The sequence below is a fragment of the Eucalyptus grandis genome, chromosome 1 (genome assembly GCF_016545825.1).
Source record: "Eucalyptus grandis isolate ANBG69807.140 chromosome 1, ASM1654582v1, whole genome shotgun sequence".
NCBI lineage: Eukaryota > Viridiplantae > Streptophyta > Magnoliopsida > Myrtales > Myrtaceae > Eucalyptus > Eucalyptus grandis.
In genome coordinates this window covers 45,492,606-45,511,050 of record NC_052612.1, presented here as the reverse complement: position 1 = coordinate 45,511,050, position 18,445 = coordinate 45,492,606, and the positions used below count along the sequence as shown (strand labels likewise).

Sequence of the window (18,445 nt, the reverse complement as noted above, 5' to 3'; positions counted from 1 at the left end):
TTGCCACAACAAGACAGAAAAAAAAAAAAGCGAATAAAAATCCCGAGAGAGAGGGAGGTGTCGACGATGAGGGCGGAGGAGGAGGGGATGGCGAGGCCATGGCCGCTTTGCCTTCGTAGCACTGTGGGCTTCGCCGACAACCTCCGTGGCGTTCCGCATTTTCGTGGCTATCATTGGCCGAATTGTTTGTGCTTCCGAGATTCTTCGAGCTCGGGTTTCCTCTGCACCAAACCATATTCCTTGGGAAAAGGTGGTGGTGGGGTTGAGATTTGGGGATTTGAAAGGTTGATAAGGTGATTGAAAATGTGAGAAAACTACGGGGAGGACAGAGGCGAATGCGTGGTTTCTTTTACGGAAAATTACTGGTGTTGCTAGTTACTCAACGGCTCGTGTTCTTTGGGTTCGGCACTGTTGGTGTTGCTGGATTTGTTCGGGAAAGAAGATGACACAAACAATGTCATTTGGGGATTTATGGTTTTGAATTTGGGGAAAAGACACAAAACGGTGTCGTTTTGGTGTTAGGATGTTAAAACGACATCGTATGAAGGCCTAGTGATCCAATGGAAACTCCGGCGCATCCAAAGTGAGTTGACGGAAACTTTTGGCATCCAAATGAGCGCCGTACATAACTTAGTGTACTTATTCCCTCATTTCCGAGTCCGGCTTTCCACGTACTAAAAATAAATTAATTTATTTTGGGTAAGAAAATCGAATTATTGAAAATATGTCGTGTTTATTTTCATTACGGTCCGCACTCGAAGCACGTTGCTGGAAGAGACCCTCCGTCGCTCGCGCAGCCGAGCGCCTATGTCGCGCCGAAAACCCTGTCCGACCGACCTCAACAACAACGTCGGCGCTCGCACGCTTGCCGTCGCTTGTTCTTGCCGTCGTCTTCTTCTTCTTCTTCTTCTTCTCTCTCCTGTCGCCAAAACCCTTTCTCCCTCTTTACCTCCCTCGCTCGCTTGCTCGACAATGTCTCTGTCCTCCATTACGCTGAGGTCCGCCGCGTTTAGCCCGCTCTCGTCCGAGCTCGACGATCGCGTGAGTCCTCTCGATCCTCCCCCGCTCTCTCTTCTTCCTTCCTATTCGTTTCGCGGTTCTCTCTCTCTCTCTCCCCGAGTTTGTGCGGCCGAAATGGCGTTGGATCGAGGCGCGCGGCTCTCGGTTGGTTTCTCATTGCGGCTCTGATGGTGGTTGGCCTTTCGCAGGGTTTTGCGACGGCGGCGAGGCTCCCTTCGAGCTTCCGATTCGAGGAGAGAGCGAGCTCAGCGGGGAAGGGGAAGCGATTGGTGTCGCGGGCGAGGAAGCCGGGATTGAGGTGTTGTAATAAGGATAGGGACATGGACGTGAGCGCTTCCGCCGTCGCCGATGGCGTCGCCGAGTGCTCTCCCGGTGTGTTCTCCTCCCTCCCTCCTCTCTCTGATTGTATTTTAGCTGCGACTCCTGCTCTTTTGTTTTTGCCTGATGATCTGTTGTGCTTTCAGAAATCGAAGTGAAGGAGGCCCGGCGTGTCGACGCTATTGATGAATTTCGAGAACAAGTTCGATCCTTACGGGGCGATCAGCACGCCGATTTACCAAACGGCTACGTTTAAGCAAGTAAGATTCGGTTGGAACTTGCTGCGATCGATGCCTCCTTGTTCCTATTTGATTGGTCTTAGCCAAGAAATATGAAAGTGAAATTTTTTCGAAAGGGGAAGGTATTGGTGTGTAAGTGTAACATTGCAAATACTGCAGTGAATTCTTTCTTATATGACTTTCAACTAGCTAAAATTTGCAGCCTTCAGCCACAGAAAATGGTCCCTATGATTACACCAGGAGTGGAAATCCCACTCGGGATGCGCTAGAGAGGTATGATCATGCTTGATGCTTCTAGATTCGTGACTTGCCATGACAAAGCATCTCGCAGTCTTCTGTTTTCTTCTTGAGCTTACTTATGTTTAAGGGATGTTTGGATTCCTTAGCCTCCTCGCAAAGCTGGACAAAGCCGATAGAGCATTTTGCTTCACTAGCGGAATGGCTGCTTTGGCCGCCGTCACTCATCTTCTTTCAAATGGTAGTTACTCTTTGCATGCTTTGTTTTATATGTTTCACTTCTCTTTTTTAAGTACTCAGCTTGATGAAAATGAATTTTGGGATATGTGCAAAGGCATTCTTTCTCCCTTCTTTTCTGTGGTTGCTTGGAAGATGTTTTTTGTTGTTTCACGTGCTAATTAGCAGGGCGGGCAAAAAAATGTGCAGGCGAGGAAATTGTTGCTGGAGATGACCTTTATGGTGGTTCCGATCGTCTGTTGTCCCAAGTAACTCCAAAATCTGGAGTTGTGGTGAAGTCAGTTTCATTTCTACTTTTGTTCATTTCTTCTGAATACAATTTACCTATTTTAATTACCAAATTAATGTTTTAGGCGGGTAAATACAAGTGATCTACATGAGGTGGCGTCTGCTGTTGGTCCCTCCACCAAGCTTGTCTGGTTAGAAAGTCCCACCAATCCACAGCAACAAATTTCGGATATACGAGTAAGTGCTCTCCTTCATCACAGATTTCTTCGTATATCAGGATAGCAGAAGTACTTTTAGAATACACATCCATGTGCGCTTCTATGCGAGTGCTTGTTTGCATTCATTTTAAGTTTTCCCCACAAAATTGTTCTCTGTCTTTTTTCCAAAAAGTTGCTTGAAAATTCTTAAGTAGCAGCATGAATTCTAATCTTTGTCAAGCGACTTATATATGAGAAAAGGTGGTTGAACTCGTGTAAATTCTAATGCAAACATTGGATAAAATATGTGCATGTTCATATATATTGTGGATATTGAGGTCCTATTCATACACTAGAGCCCTTGCTTCATTCAATCAACGCTGTTAGTAATTTGTAAAGTTAACATTCATTATGGCTGTAAAGTTTCTGTTAGTAGGTCTTTTGCAATGAGGTCAAGGAATATCAATTCTGTCTTAGAAAGATACTCCTCTTACCCATAAACAAATAGGAATGTTATCTTGTTAACAAATGGCAAAATCCTTATTGTGTGTGGTATGTAATGCAGATGGTGGATGCATTTACAATTTATACAGCATATTTTTCTAGCTCTTTACTTGATTTGTTGTTTCTTTGAGAGTACTGCCCTGTTGCATATCTCTGATGGAAAAATGCTTTTTTTTGGAAGAAAACGAAAGCTCATGCAGGAACCATGCCTCAGGTGAATGAAAAGAACACGGAGGGAAGCAACGGAAGAACAACAAAACCACCTGTTTAAATCTCTCCCCAAAAGTACCAAACTGATATTGATATATACATTTGACACCATATCAAACAATTACAAAATGCCAACAGGAAGCACAAAAGGAAATGCAAACCATCAGTCACATCAAAACCTGTGTGAGTGTACCTAAAAGAAGCAGTCAAATCACAGACGCTAAGCCTTCAACGAGAAAATATTCAGTGGTTCGTGCGCGCCACGTCATCCGCTGACGTGGCGCGCACATACCACTCAGGTACCGACACCTGTCCCGAGCGGGACCCCTGGAAAATGAGAAAGGGCTGGTATTCGGCTGGCTCGGCTCGGCTCCACCTGCAGAAAAGAAAGGACGGTCAGCGTATTCCTCCCGCTCAAAATTTCTCTCTCTTCTTTTCAACGGAGCGCGCGCTATTTCTTCCCGCTTCTGCCTCTCTCTTCCTCAAGCACTCCTCTCCTCTCTGTCCCGAGTCCTCTCATTCACCCCAAGCGCCCCCCTCCTCTCTGTCTCGAGCCCTCTCACTCACCCTAAGCGCTTCCCTCCTCGCCTCGTTCTTGGTCGATGATGGCGTAGCTCTGCTTGATGGCTTCGCATGGTTATCCGCCGAGCCTCGTTCTTGGTCAGGAGCAAGGGCGCGAGCAGAGTCGTCAGGGTGAGTCTCGACTTCTCTCGGTTCCTCTCGATTCCGTCCGTCGCGGATTCGAATCGGAACGAACTGGGTTTCGTGCCTAGGGATTGCCGAAGCGCTTTGGATAGCTTCCGTCGGTTGATTCTTGTGCGGTGTTGTCGATTTTGTTCTGTTGTCGTGGCAGCTCCGTGCTTGCTGCTTGGCGTTCAGTCTTTGATTGGGTCGTGTGGTGTTTTAGCTCTGTAGCTCGTCGTTAGCTGCGGCTTTTGTGAGTTTCGATGCTGCACTGTGCACGTCGTTGACTGGGCCTCTGATGTGTTGCAGAACTCTGGTTCTCTAGGAGATTCATCTATGTAAGATCTCTTGATCACGAGTTTTTTGTTTTTCACCACTCTTTGTCTAAAAGATTGAAATTTTACAACTCCATCTTGACCTCCGTGGCTTGGATGCTCCAAGCTTGGTGATTTCGGGTTTAAAGAGTGCTGCGAAGTTGCAATTAAATTTTGCTTTTCATTGGTGCTTGCACGCTGCGAAGCTTTGTCTTTGTTGATTCTGACCTCCTCAATTGTTTAGGTGGTTTAGATCTATGTGCAGTGATGTTTGCTAGGGATTTTCTTTTGTTCTATGTTAGATTATAGAAATGGCTAATGTTGGTCAGGTGTCGGTTCCTTGTTATTTTGCATCCTGCATTCGGGAAATCTAATTATGGAAAGTGCAGGATCTTCAGCCAATTTTGCCTGCTGCTAGGACAAGACAAGACATTATAAGATTGGGATCCATGACCCTCAGTCCTAATCAATTCAAGGAGGCAGTGGAACCCCTATATGTACTGTTAGCAGCAAAGCAGTGTGTGCAGATTGATTCTGTGGAGAAAGATCCCATGATTCTAGATTTGCAAGCAGTTGAAGATCTCACTCTCTTTATTTTTTATTTTTTTAAATCAATTCACGTTATATGTCAGCTTGTCCAAAAGGAGAGACCTTGCATTCCTTCTGGGTATAATTTATTTCTCATGTAAATTTGTTAATTACAAGCTTCAAGTCATTGATTTCATTTGATGAAAATCTCACCCTTCATGCCACAGAGATAATGAAATTTTGGGGCCATTATTATTAATCACCCTTACAGTTTTAAATCATCTTACCACAAAACTACTTAAGAATATGAATTTGTATCCTTTTGCAAGTGCTTGATGGTATAAGCAATTATATTAGGCCACACGAATTTGTAGAATCATACGCTTAATGGAAACTGAAACTAGCAATTTATTCATGGCACTTGCATTTGTATGGTCAGAAAATTCATGGAAACTGAATTTCAACAACAAATGGGGGATTACTGTTGAGGTTGGTAGAACTGGCTAAAGTGCTGAACCATCTATATAGGTTTAGGAGATCACTGAAACCAAGATCTGCTTCTAAAGAAAACAATATAGCTTTTGTAGGGCATGTGTTGCTGTGCTCTTTGCAGTTAAACAGGTTACTTGTCGTGAGAGGGGATGGTCAAGTAATGGTTTATTTATTATGATTGCAGATGTCCACTCAACTACTGGGCCCCTAGGCACCGGAATTGCTGAACAATCCACCATGCAGAGAGAAGTCTTTGAGTTTAGCATGTCTGGATTGAGTTGTGCTGAAAAGGCTGGACTAGATATGTCTCTAGTATCTGATTTAACGGGTCTTCACTCAGTGGAAACTGACATGCATCGCCTGCCCATCATTCCTTCTCTCGTCTACCCTAACTTTCAATTTTCCACTCAGAGCGCTCTCTCAGATTTCATGGGAGATTTGGTCCGAAATTCAAAAATAACCATTAACTCCGATGGTAGTCTTGATCGCAGCTAGTGGGGCTGAGATGAAGGATCTCCTCTCAATTGTAGCGGAGTTTTACCTATTGAGGAACTTAACTCAAGGGAGAAAGCTTTCGATGCCAGTTCCTTATGACAACAACCACCTCATATGCTTAGTGGGTCATCGCCTTAAACCGTTGTTAAATTGAGCGTATCTGTTTGTAGATGAACATGCAATTGAAAAATGCCAAATTGTTGCCCTGTTATATTTGTGTATGTGCTAGGCCAGTCTTTAGCACTTTATGGAACTGTATATCTACCTCAATAAACTTATTCGCTTCTTAACAGATCTAACTGAGTGAGAACCTTAGTTGTAAGTATAACATGTGGGAAGTAAACACCAAACCACCCCATGTGCATCAACTTAGTTGCTTGACATTAGAGAAGCATGACCCTTGGAAGGAAATTAAGCTTAAAGGCTACAATAAGCAGGTGGGTTGAGCTGACATCTGGCATTTCGCCATACTGCTGGGGATGTTTGTGCTCAGAAATTTGCATGCTTTTGATGAACTTCAAATAGTGTTATTACATGGCTTCTGCCTTATGTATGTGAGAGCCTCTGACCCAAGCGTTATAGAATCTTCGTTCAACAGTATATTAAGTCAATTGTTTCGTTTTATATGTTCCTGTTTATATTCTTCTTCTTATTTATATTACTGCTGCAAATGTGTACTTTTGGAAATAGACTGCTCATATCCTTATGTCACACTAATTTTCTGCATTATGGTTCTTGATCATTTCCAGGAAACTGCAAAAGAGGAGGTAGACAAAATTGTGGTTACTGATGCACCACTTCTCTTTCTCCTGGACAGGTACTTCTTGCATTTTCCTTTTCTTACAGTTCTACTTTTACTTGGTTCATGAGCAAATTTTTAGGCCCGGCAACTTGCTTTCAATTTTTGGATAATTTCCCATTAGGTTTATATACTCTATATGAGGAGTATAGATTTGTTCGAATAAAAAGGAGTTGAACTCATGTCAGATGCTTCAACGTGTTAAATGGGTATCTGGGCAACAGAGAAATATGGTGCAGGAGCAATTTTGTAACCTTTAGAAATGTTGGCTGCAATACCGGTAATAGTGGATGTGTTTGGAAATTATAACTCTTGAGCACTTCCAAGATCTTGGTCTCTACCTCACTGAATAAATCCTTTAGAATTTCTCCTTAGTTTGATGGTGTAGCTGAACTCCCATGTTATATTCTTAAAGGCTTTTTTATGATTTCTGGTGCAGCTGGCATTGGCGGCTTTGCATCATGCTAATGAGGTGCATAGAGTTCTGGACTATGAAAGGTTAAAAGCAACTCAATTTTTTTTTATGAAACCAACAATAAGAATTACTTGCCATAGACATCTCTACATTGGGGCAGCCAGTTGGTCTGATTCTCTTGGTACCTTAGTTGTAATGATGATTGGGTCAATTGAAATTTATGCTTCTTTTCAGATACCTAGAGAACATGCTCATACGCCAAAATTCCATTCACAGCAGCACAGAGCTCATTCAGCATCTGAATGCGATAGATTCCTCGGTAAATCTCAATTTTTCTCGCATTTATCTCAAAATATAAAAGCATAACTGGTCTTGCGATCTCAATTCTACTTGAAAATGCAAGTCATGTGAACCAAGTTCTAGGTATTGATAAAAGTTTCTAATTTGTTCTTCATGCTGCTGACTGAATACAGGTTAGGACATATAAATTCCCTTCTGAGAAAGATATGAAACACATCAACAGGAAGCTGAGGTCTTGTTGGGGCCTTAGTTCACATGATGAGTAATTCCTTCAAACCCTGTCCTCTGATTTCTTTTATTCTTGATAACAATTGGCATGTGAAACCTATGAGATTGATGCTTTGCAGTAGTAAGAAACGAGACAAGAAATCGAAGCACAAATCCAAGCGGAGTGCAGGCTAGATGCAAGAGGGTCATCTCTTGCTTGACAGTATGTCATATGTGTCCCTTGTGTACTGCTCTCATTATTTCCTTACAAACCGTTCTGATTGCTTGGTTTGTCCTGTTTTAGACTTCTCCTCAGAAATGCTTCAAGTTCTAAGAAACTAGTCATTGATATATGGCAGGTGTATGCACAGCTGAGGCATCATCATAGTGCCACACTCATCCAAATATGCATCTACTGCGACCATGGTTGCTGAACTTACTCTTCAAAGCTTGTTTTGTATCACGAAAATATTCCACAGTATGGAAGTGACAGAAAACAGTGGGCATCTAGCAGCTTGAAAGAGCTCTTGAAATGCAATTGATTTAGGGAGCATCGCTGACCAGGGAAGTTGAGAATTTACATAAACTACTTTGTATTTTGTGTTCATCTGGTGGTGTAAATCAGCAGGTTGAGACAGTCATGTATGCGATAATTACTGTTGTGAAAGTTGGTATGATGGTAACCTACAATATTGGAACAGGCCTTGTGGTTGCTCGTAGGGAAGACAGCTCATGGTCTCCACCTTCTGCAATTTCTTCATGTGGAATAGGGTGGGGAGCACAGGTAGGCTTGTTTTATCGTATACCTGGATTTTGATTTCATCAACCTTAAGGGTCAAGCGTCGGAACCAACAAGTGTTTTTGGCTTTCATGCAGTCTGCAGATTAACCACGTGAATCAACGTGCTCAAAATGATTGTTTAGATAATAAACACCAATTTGATTTTTTACTCCATCCGGAATGCTTGACGTATTGTCTGCTTCATTTCCATGGTTTCTGTGAGAATTTTCCTTTGTAAATGTCTGGTCTGTCATCCTTCTATTTCATGGAATGTGCCATTTGTTTCTCCTTTCTGGAACTCTATCTAAGAACAGTATTTCTCAGGGTGAGATTTGGACTTTTTGTTTGATTACCATGTTGCCATTGAGTTTTCAAGTTCCTTTCTGCATCTCTATTCCCTTTCTCTGAATTTGTGTTTTGCTTTTTTGTGGAAGTGGGAGAAGTCCCTGAGCCAGAGATTGCCCTTGTGTTACTTATAATCGTTCCCTTTCTGTTAACATGTCTATCGCATTAATAGCTTCTGCTTGTGTGGCTTAAGCTCGAGCAAAGAAGTCTTGCATAAAACATAAAAATCAACTAAAGAAATCTTTAGTCGATTCCCCTTCCTCCCGAAATGATAACAACAATAATAGTAAAAATCAAATACATAAATGAAAAGATTATCCCTGCAAGAAATGTTTGATTTTGTGTTATATTTTTATGTAGAGATATCCTTATTCCAGTCAATAGTAACCAGTCAAGGGTGATTGCAGGCTGGAGGAGAATTGACAGACTTCGTTATAGTGTTGAGATCAACTGAGGCTGTGAAGACATTTGATGGTACTGCTCATTTTTCAGTTGGGGCTGGTTTGAGTGCAGCAGTTTGTGCCATTGGAAGGGCTGCTGAAGCTGATGTACGAGTGGGGGATGGTGGCTGTGCTGCTTGTTATACGTACAGCTGCAGTAAAGGTACTAATCTATATAGCTATTTTTCCTTTTAAACTGTGGAGTTGTCCTCTGGACTGATTTTTTGGGCTATGTATACATTGCTATGCAAAAAAACATGGATAGTATCCTATGATATTAACCGTTTAATGTGATAGTATCCTATGATATTAACCGTTTTAATGGCCATTGTCATACTGAGAGTGAAACGAAGTGAAGCTACTTACAATCCTCTTGAAGTTAGAAAAGATTAAATCTAGAAACAAGACAGGAGCAAATATCCTAAAATCTCTTCGGTTTCATCAATCATAGATACGTTGATTCACAATAAGTACTTATTCACATCTTCATTTCATAATGAAACCCTTAATTCCTACATTCGCTTTGTTGATTATATTGGATTAGTGTTTTGTTTCCCAATGCAGAAAACAAGTCTTTGGAGAGTCAAGTGGAGTAGCAGACATACTTACAATGAGCCCTGTCTTTGCTGACAACTCAGAAAGTGAAGTGGATGCAGACACCGAGGAAGCGAGACTTAGTAATTGAAATGTAAACATTGCCGATACTGTAAAGGTAAGGAGCACAAAGTTGGGAGAAAATGCTCCAGTAGTTGCTGTAGAAGGTTTGAAAGATCACGAGGATCATCCTGCAGAGCAAACTGCGGAATTCAAGAAAGCACAAATTAATTTTTAAACAAGTCTCCGTTGAAAACCAAAGAAGACGGGGAGCTGTCCTCAGAGTCACCGACGATGAGCATCCTGAGGACATGGCTATGTCAGAATACTCCCATGCTATGGAACATGAAGGGACAGACACACAGACGACCATGGCATTGACTGCCAAAACTGTAAATGAGCTTACAATCAAGAACAAGAAAGAGTCAATGGAGCGGGAAGTCTCTGCCATGATTGCAGAGTATATCGATCTTGAGAAGTTGGAAGATGGGAGTGCCCGAGGAAATGTTAGTGCCTTATGCAAGTGAGAACGAACGTGCTAAAGTTTATGCAAGTGATAGTGCTCCTTCAGATGTATTTCAATGTCATCCGAGTTATCAAGGTGATGGCAATGAAAATATTGAATTAGGAATTGACATGAAGAAAGAGACGTGTTACAAGACCACAGCGAACTGTGTATTTCCATTTTATCGAGTCGATCTTCTCCTGTAAGACAGAAGCTTATCGAGAAAACAGCCAATTGTGTGAACTACGAAAATTCTGAGTCAGGCTGAACGTCCTAAATGCGCTCGTGTTGGATTCTTGGCAAAATAAAACACCACGAGCTTCAATTGTTGTCATCTTTGGAAGATACTAATGCAAGAACACAGAATACAGAATCTTCTCAATCTAAATTATTAAAATGGGGAAAAATCATCATATCTTAACTAACAAAGTTAATCCCCTGATCACGCTGCACAGTGCATGCGGCTTTCTGAAAATAGATTTGACATCCGCATGCAAATTTTAATGACCAGTGCAATAATCGCTTCCGTCTCCACGTCCAAGTCCATCCACCCAGCAAGTGTACCATGTTCACATGAACGGGGTGCCTAACAAGTTTTAAGTACTGATATAAAACAAATGCAGAAGCTCGCATATGCAGCAAGAATATTTCCAGAAACATCCCTTGTCCCATTGGAGTATGAAAACAACGGAAAATGCGGAAACGGTATGATTCAGCAGCCCCTACTAGCATTGATAAAAGGATAGATCATCACTTGAAAAAGTGCTACATTTCTCGAGTAGCACTATGAGCTTTACTTTTCCGGAGTTACAAACTATCTTGTTTCATCCACCTCATTGCAACACTAAACACGCGGAAACAATCGAGAGGATTTTGCACAACTCAAGGCCCACATCTGCCAAAAATCATACTTTTCCTTTCTTCTTTTCAATTTTTCCTTTTTTTTGTACATATACCCTTCAAGGAGCCTTCTCATTGATGAATCCCACCGCCAATTGCAAAAGGGTGCCCTCCTCTTCGAGTCTTCAACCAACGAACAAAATCAAGTGCAAAATACAGCAACAATATTTCTACAGGTAAATTTTTTAGTGACTACAACATTCCAGCTCACCTAATCCTAGTTGCAATCCAATCCACACACCTCTAGTACAATGCCGTCCTTGGAAATGAAAGGGTTTATTCGGACCCATAAAAGAGTTAAAATCGAGGCAAGAAGAATTGCCCAAACAATTATGATTGTAGGTAACCGATCTTGTTTTCCCATGAATCCCTTGAGGAAGGGATACAGATGAACAATGACCCACAAAGCAAAGAAAAGTTTACCAAACAGTGGACCCCAAGATTCGTAGCCATTAGTGATGGCATCTGAAACGCCGACAATGACTCCAATTATGTTTAGGATGAGCAGAGTCAAGGGAGGGATTAACAGTGATGTCCACTTAAAGAGGTATAGCTCAGAGAATTCTCCATCATCTCCGGCTTTGGACGTGACCGTGAAATTTGTGCTGACTCCAGCCAAAACTTTTAGTAGACCCTGGAAGAGAGCAAACAGGTGACAGGAGACCCCACCAATTACCCAGAACTGCTCATTTCTCCACCAGTCGTGGATGCCGACACCACCCCACCGCATCTCAAGGATGCCTGTAGCCGCAATAGATATAAAGAGTGCCATGAAAATGAGACTAGCATAGTTGCTCATCTGCAACAATGTTGAAAAGGTAAAGTCAGCAATGGTCTTGTTGAAATCAAGCAAAATCAATTGCTCGAGCAAGCACAGAACTCCTGGAAGTGTGGTGGAACTTACCTCAGGGACAATAAACTTTCCTGTTAGAAGACAAACGGCTGGAAGAGTACAATATGCGATCAAGGGAATGGAAGTCAAAGGATAGACGACCGAGTTGATGTAAGAAAACCGCTCTAACCATTTTAAGCCACAGCCATACCCATACCATATCGGACAATGCCAGCTCAAAAGGATCTCAACCTTTCCAAGAGCCCAACGGAGAACCTGATGCAGGCGATCTGATAGGTTTATTGAGCTGAACCCTTGAAAGCGGGCCGCTTAGGCACGCAGTATACAGATCGCCAGCCATGACAATGCATCTTGAAGCCCGTTAGAATATCCTCTGTAACGGAGCCATATATCCAGCCCACCTGAGGGATAGTTACAAGTAGACAATAAGCGCAATGCAAAGTAGACAATCTTGATACAGTATCAAAAGCAGTGACTTCTGCTGAAATTGTAAGATCTTTACCTCTTTCCCCATTCCGTTTTGTCCTCATAACCACAGCTAATGACATGAATGGCTTCTTTCAAAAGTGATGCAGTAGTGGCTCCCTTTGGGGCACCACCTTCTTCCATCAGGGTTGTAGCTATAAAAATTGGGGATTGACCGAATTTCTTCTCGAACTTTACTCGGGACATTAGTGATGATTTTTCATTGTCTATACCTGAAATATAGTTCCAAAAAGTACGTATCATTTTGCATCTATCCATTTCTATCATAAGAAATAACAAGCAAGCGCCATAAGACTACTATGTGAAATCACAATCGTAGAAATGAATGCAGCGTAAAAAATGAAGATTTCAGATAAAGCATATATTTGGAAAATCAACTACTTGATACAAGTGGAACAACATGCAAGTCCAAAGATTAATTTAGATAGAAAATGGGCACCTTCAATTCCCTCTTCAATATTTTCAAGTGCATGAATCTGCTTTGAAGCCTCCCTGTTCCTCCCTGTCTTCTTTTGCTCATCGGACTTCATTTTCCTACCTCTTTTTCTAGATCCACAACACAAGCAGCACCATTTTGGCCAACAGTTACATGTTTTCCCGGGAGGTTTCTTTTTTATTGGGGCATCATATCCATACAAAGCCTGCCTCTGGAAGACACAACCAGTTCCGACATAATTTGGTCCTTGTTTACCATCCAAACCCTTCATATTTATCTGGATTCAACAGTATAGACATAAGTATATATGAATAATTTGCTTTTTTTCTGAAAAAAGGAAAGGAAGAACATTACAATATTAATGAGGCCTATATATATGTTTACTTACATCAAAAAATACTACATTACGATTTGAGTATCTATCATGACGATCTATCCCGTCAAATCTCTGTGGAAATTGCACATAACATATCTTCTTGCCCGAAATTGGATCCATCATGAAGCACATGGCTTCTCGAAGAGCCTTGCTGTTGTTTATATAATGATCACAATCCATGTTCAGCAAATAAGGGGCATTTTTGATGACTGCTGAGACCCGCACCTTGATTAACGACTCACAAAATAGCAGGTAATTCAGCAACTTGAGAGAGATGATATGAACAGCTGAGAAGTAAGTCCAGACTTTGAAAGGTACTTCGGGTAGACAGGGATTCATACCAGAGCATTCATGGCACCAGCTTTCTTGTGATGATCAAAACCAGGTCTCTTCTTGCGAGAGACATAAACTAGCCGAGGTAATTCATTTCCTTCAACATCACGGTCACCATTTTGGCCAAGGAAAACCTGCATAAAGATGATTAAATGAAAGACGACTTTAAATTCTCTGAATGTAAGCCAACTTCATAAATCTTATGCCACAAATAATAGAAAAATTCCCGAAAGCAGCATCCACCTGGATCATTCCAGGATGATCTCTGACATTGTTCCCAGGCCACGGAGTGCCATCCTGCATTGTCCAACCCTCTTCAGGAACTTTCTGTGCCATTGCCACCAACCCATTTATCCGAACTTTGAACTCTTCATATTCTCTCTGCAACAATAAAGGTGAGAGAGCCAATATAAGACATCTAGAAACAAGCAGTCTCCTTGATTATGTAAAAGGCAAAGACGCCACATTGGCTTTCACACACAAGAGTAGATAAAAACAGACAACAAACTTGAAAAGGTTAAAAGCTGAAGACCTTCATGGCGCGGCGTTCTCTCACAAATTCAGGATTCACTTTGTCCTTCAAATAGTCAACCTTCTGAGAAAAATACCATTCTGGGGCCCTAGGCTCAATATTGAATCTCTTACAGAATGGGACCCACTTCATTGCAAACTCTGATGTCTCGGAAAGGGCTTCAAGGTGAGCATCGCTGCCCCGTCATCTGAGACATAGCATGCTACTTTGTCGACTGGGTAATCTACAGCAAGTATGGACAGAACAGTGTTTGCAGTTATAAGAGGAGGTTCTTTCATGGGATCCGCTGTACTCACAAATATCCACTTGAGGTGCTTTTGAAGTCGCCACATTGGGTGCCTGCCCAGGCAACTCCAGTGCTTTTGAGAACACTAGTGACACCTAAACAGAACAATCGATCTCACTTCAACTCATAAACGAGACCTAGCACTTAGTGGCTTAATGTGGCAGAAGATGCTTGAAGGCTAGATTATTTTCTCTTGCAAATTGAACCTAATGCATCGATCAACCCCAAATAACTCAAGGTTGCAATATTAACGACTTAAGTGGCAATGGTTGAATCAAAACTAAGTCAACATGTCATTACATTTAAGTGGTTATTTATTATTTTCCCTTAACATCAATATACACACTTCATATTTATACATGGAACTCACATTACAAAGAAGAGTGTATGAAGAAACCAAGATACCTCTTTGAATCATAGATAACAGGGAACACAGGCGAGTTCTCTATTATGTGCAAGAACTTCTTCAATTTCAAATCTGACTGCAACAAAGTAGCGAAAACAGGTAAAACAACATGGCAAGAATGAGGAACTATTACATAATTCTTCAATTACAGGAAGATATCAACTAGCACACTGAATAAGCAAGTTCCAAGCATAAGATATATGTAACAAAACAAATATGACAGTTATAAAAAGACCATTAAAAGGAGAAGCTATTGAGGACCCACCTTCTAAAATTCCATTAGTTCATCAGCTCTGAAGTTCTTCACCTAATATCAGAACAGAAACTAAGACGCGATCAGCCAACACATCAATCACAGTTGGTAGAGAAAACAAAACAAATATATAAACGAAAGCAATCTCATGAACTCAAAAGTGGCATTGACATGTTAAGCATACTTAATTTGGAATAATTCACTTTGCAAATAGTAATTAGAAATAACACGCTAATGCATTGGAAACTACAAAATTTCCTTTTTAGTTACTTAGTAAGTCTCCTTAGAGCACTTTGTTAACAAAAGGGCACTTGTTAAGCATACTTATTTAATATGATTCACTTTCCAAAGAAAAATTACAAACACCACAAGAACAATCTGTGCATCCAATTGAAAACCATAAAAATTTCTTAATCAACTACTTAAGAATTGCCCCTAGAGAACAGTTAACAAAATCTTACAAATACATAGATCTTCACTACAGATCAGACTCATGGCACATGCATGAACAGAAAATACAATCTTTATCATGAAACTACCTGCTTCAAGGGGGACGAAACTTATCTTGGAAGGCGGCAAAGCCTGAGACCAAAGGAAAAGGAACATGAGTCGGTGATACGCTGCACTTCTTGTAACATTTTATCATACTTTGCTCTAAGAAACATTTAGCCGTAGCAGATATATAACTTGACATATTAAGAAGAAACATTTAGCTGTAGCAAATATATGACTCATACATATTAAGCTAAACCAAATGTGCAATTCCTTGTCATGTCTGTTTATGTCTATGCTTTATCTAGTAGATGAGCACTCACTGATAGGAAACATAATACTATGAATTTTGGGATCAAAATAGAGTATCTCGGATATATATAGTAATACCATCCTCTGGGACAAGCTCAGAGGATGACAAAACTTGAACTGGTCAAAGCTTGTCTAGCTAGCTGCAACTCCTCGAAAACATGTAATAGATGCTGAGGCAAAGTGTGGGGTAGAAAGAAGCTTCAAGAGGGAATCCTTCAGGCATTTAAATATATAGAGAGAAAAAAAGGAAAGAATAGGTGAGCACAAGCTTCCAGCCCGAACAACACTCTATCATGACAAGATCCATTATGCCAGCAATCTGAAAATCTTCCATTTAAGTTCTAGCTGGGCCTTAGCTTCAAGCGAGGATAGTAGGACATGTGCAGAATTCTTCATTTTAGATTCTAGTTTAGGCGATTAGTTCAAACACACACCTCATAGCTGAAGGGGCCTTCTAGCGTATCCAAGTCATGAGTCCCAATTGCAACCAGTGTTCTTCGCCTAAAATATTGAGAGAATCCGAGCATGTCAATCCAAGCAGAACATTTTGAGGATCTAGCATAAGCACAAGCATCTGCTGTACTAAGTGGAGGGATTGAGGGGCTGGGCATCTATTACATGCAAATAAAATATCAAATTGAATATAGATCTCGAGAATGAAAACTAGTTCAAGCAACATATCTATCATCACCACTTCACCAAATTATTCAAAACAACTCAGCGGAGTCCTCTCTTCACATCCAGGCATTTCTCACAATTTAAAGCCCTCCTAAGGGTAATAATATATATGGCCCCTACTGAGCACATAGAGCATAAGCAACAGTGAAGCCATGACTTATTTAAAAAAAAATAATAATAAAATAATGCTTCCCTCACATCTTTAATTTATAAAGTAACATTATTGTATCACACTAAAATGCATGCTTGCAAAGACAATTGGCTGCATGCGGGAAATTTTTTAAAACCATTGCTCTGGACAAGCCATATAGGACATTGCATCTCAATGTAAGATCACGGTCGCTCTTCTTTACATTTAAGGTTCAAATGAACACAGTAAAAGCTTCCCAAAAATGTGTTGTCCTCCCGCCACTCCCTCTCAAACCTGAAATCTTGAAATAGAGAAGGAAAACAGGTATTATGCTGCATGTTAAAGATCCAAAAATTAATACCGCCAAATGTTCTGATGGAGCTTGTCTTGAAGATCAATGAAGCTGTTATAACTGGCTTCATCAAATGTTATCCCTCTTAAGACAGCAGAAACAACGTATGGACGGATTTGTGAGGTCTGCAACACATAAATGGTCACTCAAGTAATAAATGATTCCAGCATAGATCAATCTAGACAGATCAATCCTCACATATCAGTACCTCAGGTTTTACATGCATCTTAAGCATTGATCCCCTGCTGATGTTACGAAGACTGTATTGAGGTGTCTCCTCCTGCTTATTGAATACACATAGGGCCTGAGCAAGCCCTTCAAGGCAAAGCAAGTCGTATCTGTGCATTTCCTAGAGGATACCTTATTATTATAATAGTATAGTCATTTCTACACTACATGCAGGAATTTATCAAGAAGAATAATCATTAATTACCAATACAGACTAAAATGATGATAAACCCATCATCTCTTTGAAAAACTTGACTTATAACTAAATAATGAAGTTTCTAGATGACATGATTCAAAATAAAGCCAACAACATTAAGGAGTCAATATCGCAACTTGCTGACCAAATCTAAAAAGGCTTGTTATGTTTCTTGCCGACGATAATACCTATAAAATTTGGGGATTGACCCATCTAGCATGACAAAATGTTGAACATAAACTAAATTCAAGATCAACCCCTTTTAGGACCATTATCATGAACCGGGAATCCCAAGGGTTAGAATATCAACCCGCTTCCCCATACAACTAGAATTCTTCACAAAGTGGTGAAAAGATGTCCTAACTTGTACCAATCTTTCGAGACTATTAAAAGAAACTATTAACACATAAGTAAGAAAAGCCTTGACGCACACTATAAATGCTACATCACATGGACTACTCAAAAGCTGAGCCTTTTTCAGGTGGTAATGTGTTTATGAAGTCTCTAATTACATGCAATTAGTCCTTCACATTGATCGACCGAAAAGATAACAAAAAAAACATTCGGCAACATCATAACATCAAAGAAAAGATCGAACCACACAGCATCTCGATAGTCATTACGAGCAACATGGTCCGCGAAAGACTTTAACCCATCCGAAGTCGGACACTAGCATCTTAAACCCCCGAACCAAAATTTACCCACGACTCACGAAACAGCTCCAAACCCATCCGAAACACACAACATCTAACCGAATGCCGAATCAACTTCGCAGTCACCTGTTCGCCGGAACTTCGATTTTGTAGATGACTTCCTCGTCCTCATCAGTCTCCTCTTCCAGGTGCTTCTCCTTTCTGATGATCGCCTTCTCCGTCGTCTGGCCAGCACAAACAAAGAAGCCCAACCCCTCAGCCTTTTTAAAAAAAAAATCCCCCCAAAAAAAAAAAAAAAAACCTAGGTCTGATTTGCTCGGGGTGGTTCGCCGGTAGGAAAGAGGGAGGGCAGAGAGAGAGGGAGGTCGCGGTCCTCTCGCCAGTCCCGTGCAGTGGTTCGTCGATTGCTCGCGGTCCTCTCGCCGGTCCCGTGCGGTGGTTCGCCGGTCGGAAAG

At 41.1% G+C, this 18,445-nt stretch overlaps 2 protein-coding genes, 2 long non-coding RNA genes and 1 pseudogene across 7 annotated transcripts; 4 read left to right on the top strand and 1 right to left on the bottom strand.

The window, feature by feature from the left end:
* Positions 1–784: 784 nt before the first annotated feature.
* LOC120294819 (cystathionine beta-lyase, chloroplastic-like) lies at positions 785–3,526 on the top strand. The gene is made up of 8 exons (XM_039315495.1): positions 785–1,041; positions 1,209–1,392; positions 1,485–1,598; positions 1,780–1,850; positions 1,964–2,055; positions 2,241–2,328; positions 2,405–2,516; positions 3,162–3,526. Exons 3-8 carry the CDS (start codon positions 1,524–1,526, stop codon positions 3,249–3,251), a joined length of 528 nt encoding a protein of 175 aa, XP_039171429.1. The 5' UTR covers positions 785–1,041; positions 1,209–1,392; positions 1,485–1,523; the 3' UTR covers positions 3,252–3,526.
* Positions 3,527–3,541: 15 nt separating this feature from the next.
* Positions 3,542–6,510, top strand: LOC104429859. Of its 3 annotated transcripts, XR_005552160.1 has the most exons (4): positions 3,542–3,883; positions 4,578–4,855; positions 5,393–5,824; positions 6,453–6,510. It is a non-coding gene; the product is annotated as an uncharacterized LOC104429859 (long non-coding RNA). The 3 variants fall into 3 exon arrangements; XR_005552159.1 differs by having other exon boundaries at positions 4,578–4,760; positions 5,393–6,507; XR_005552158.1 differs by having other exon boundaries at positions 5,393–6,507.
* A 389-nt stretch (positions 6,511–6,899) lies between these two features.
* On the top strand, positions 6,900–7,615 carry LOC120294827. Its single transcript, XR_005552157.1, has 4 exons — positions 6,900–7,000; positions 7,152–7,236; positions 7,391–7,479; positions 7,565–7,615. It is a non-coding gene; the product is annotated as an uncharacterized LOC120294827 (long non-coding RNA).
* Positions 7,616–8,010: 395 nt separating this feature from the next.
* LOC108953812 (SH3 domain-containing protein PJ696.02-like) lies at positions 8,011–9,873 on the top strand. Of its 2 annotated transcripts, none has more exons than XM_039315507.1 (3): positions 8,011–8,208; positions 8,957–9,152; positions 9,554–9,873. In XM_039315507.1, the coding sequence occupies exons 1-3, from the start codon at positions 8,065–8,067 to the stop codon at positions 9,583–9,585; spliced, it is 372 nt and encodes a 123-aa protein (XP_039171441.1). In that variant the 5' UTR covers positions 8,011–8,064; the 3' UTR covers positions 9,586–9,873. The 2 variants fall into 2 exon arrangements, with proteins under 2 accessions (XP_039171441.1, XP_039171438.1); XM_039315504.1 differs by having other exon boundaries at positions 9,534–9,873.
* A 967-nt stretch (positions 9,874–10,840) lies between these two features.
* LOC104416269 lies at positions 10,841–18,239 on the bottom strand (annotated as a pseudogene).
* Positions 18,240–18,445: the final 206 nt, after the last annotated feature.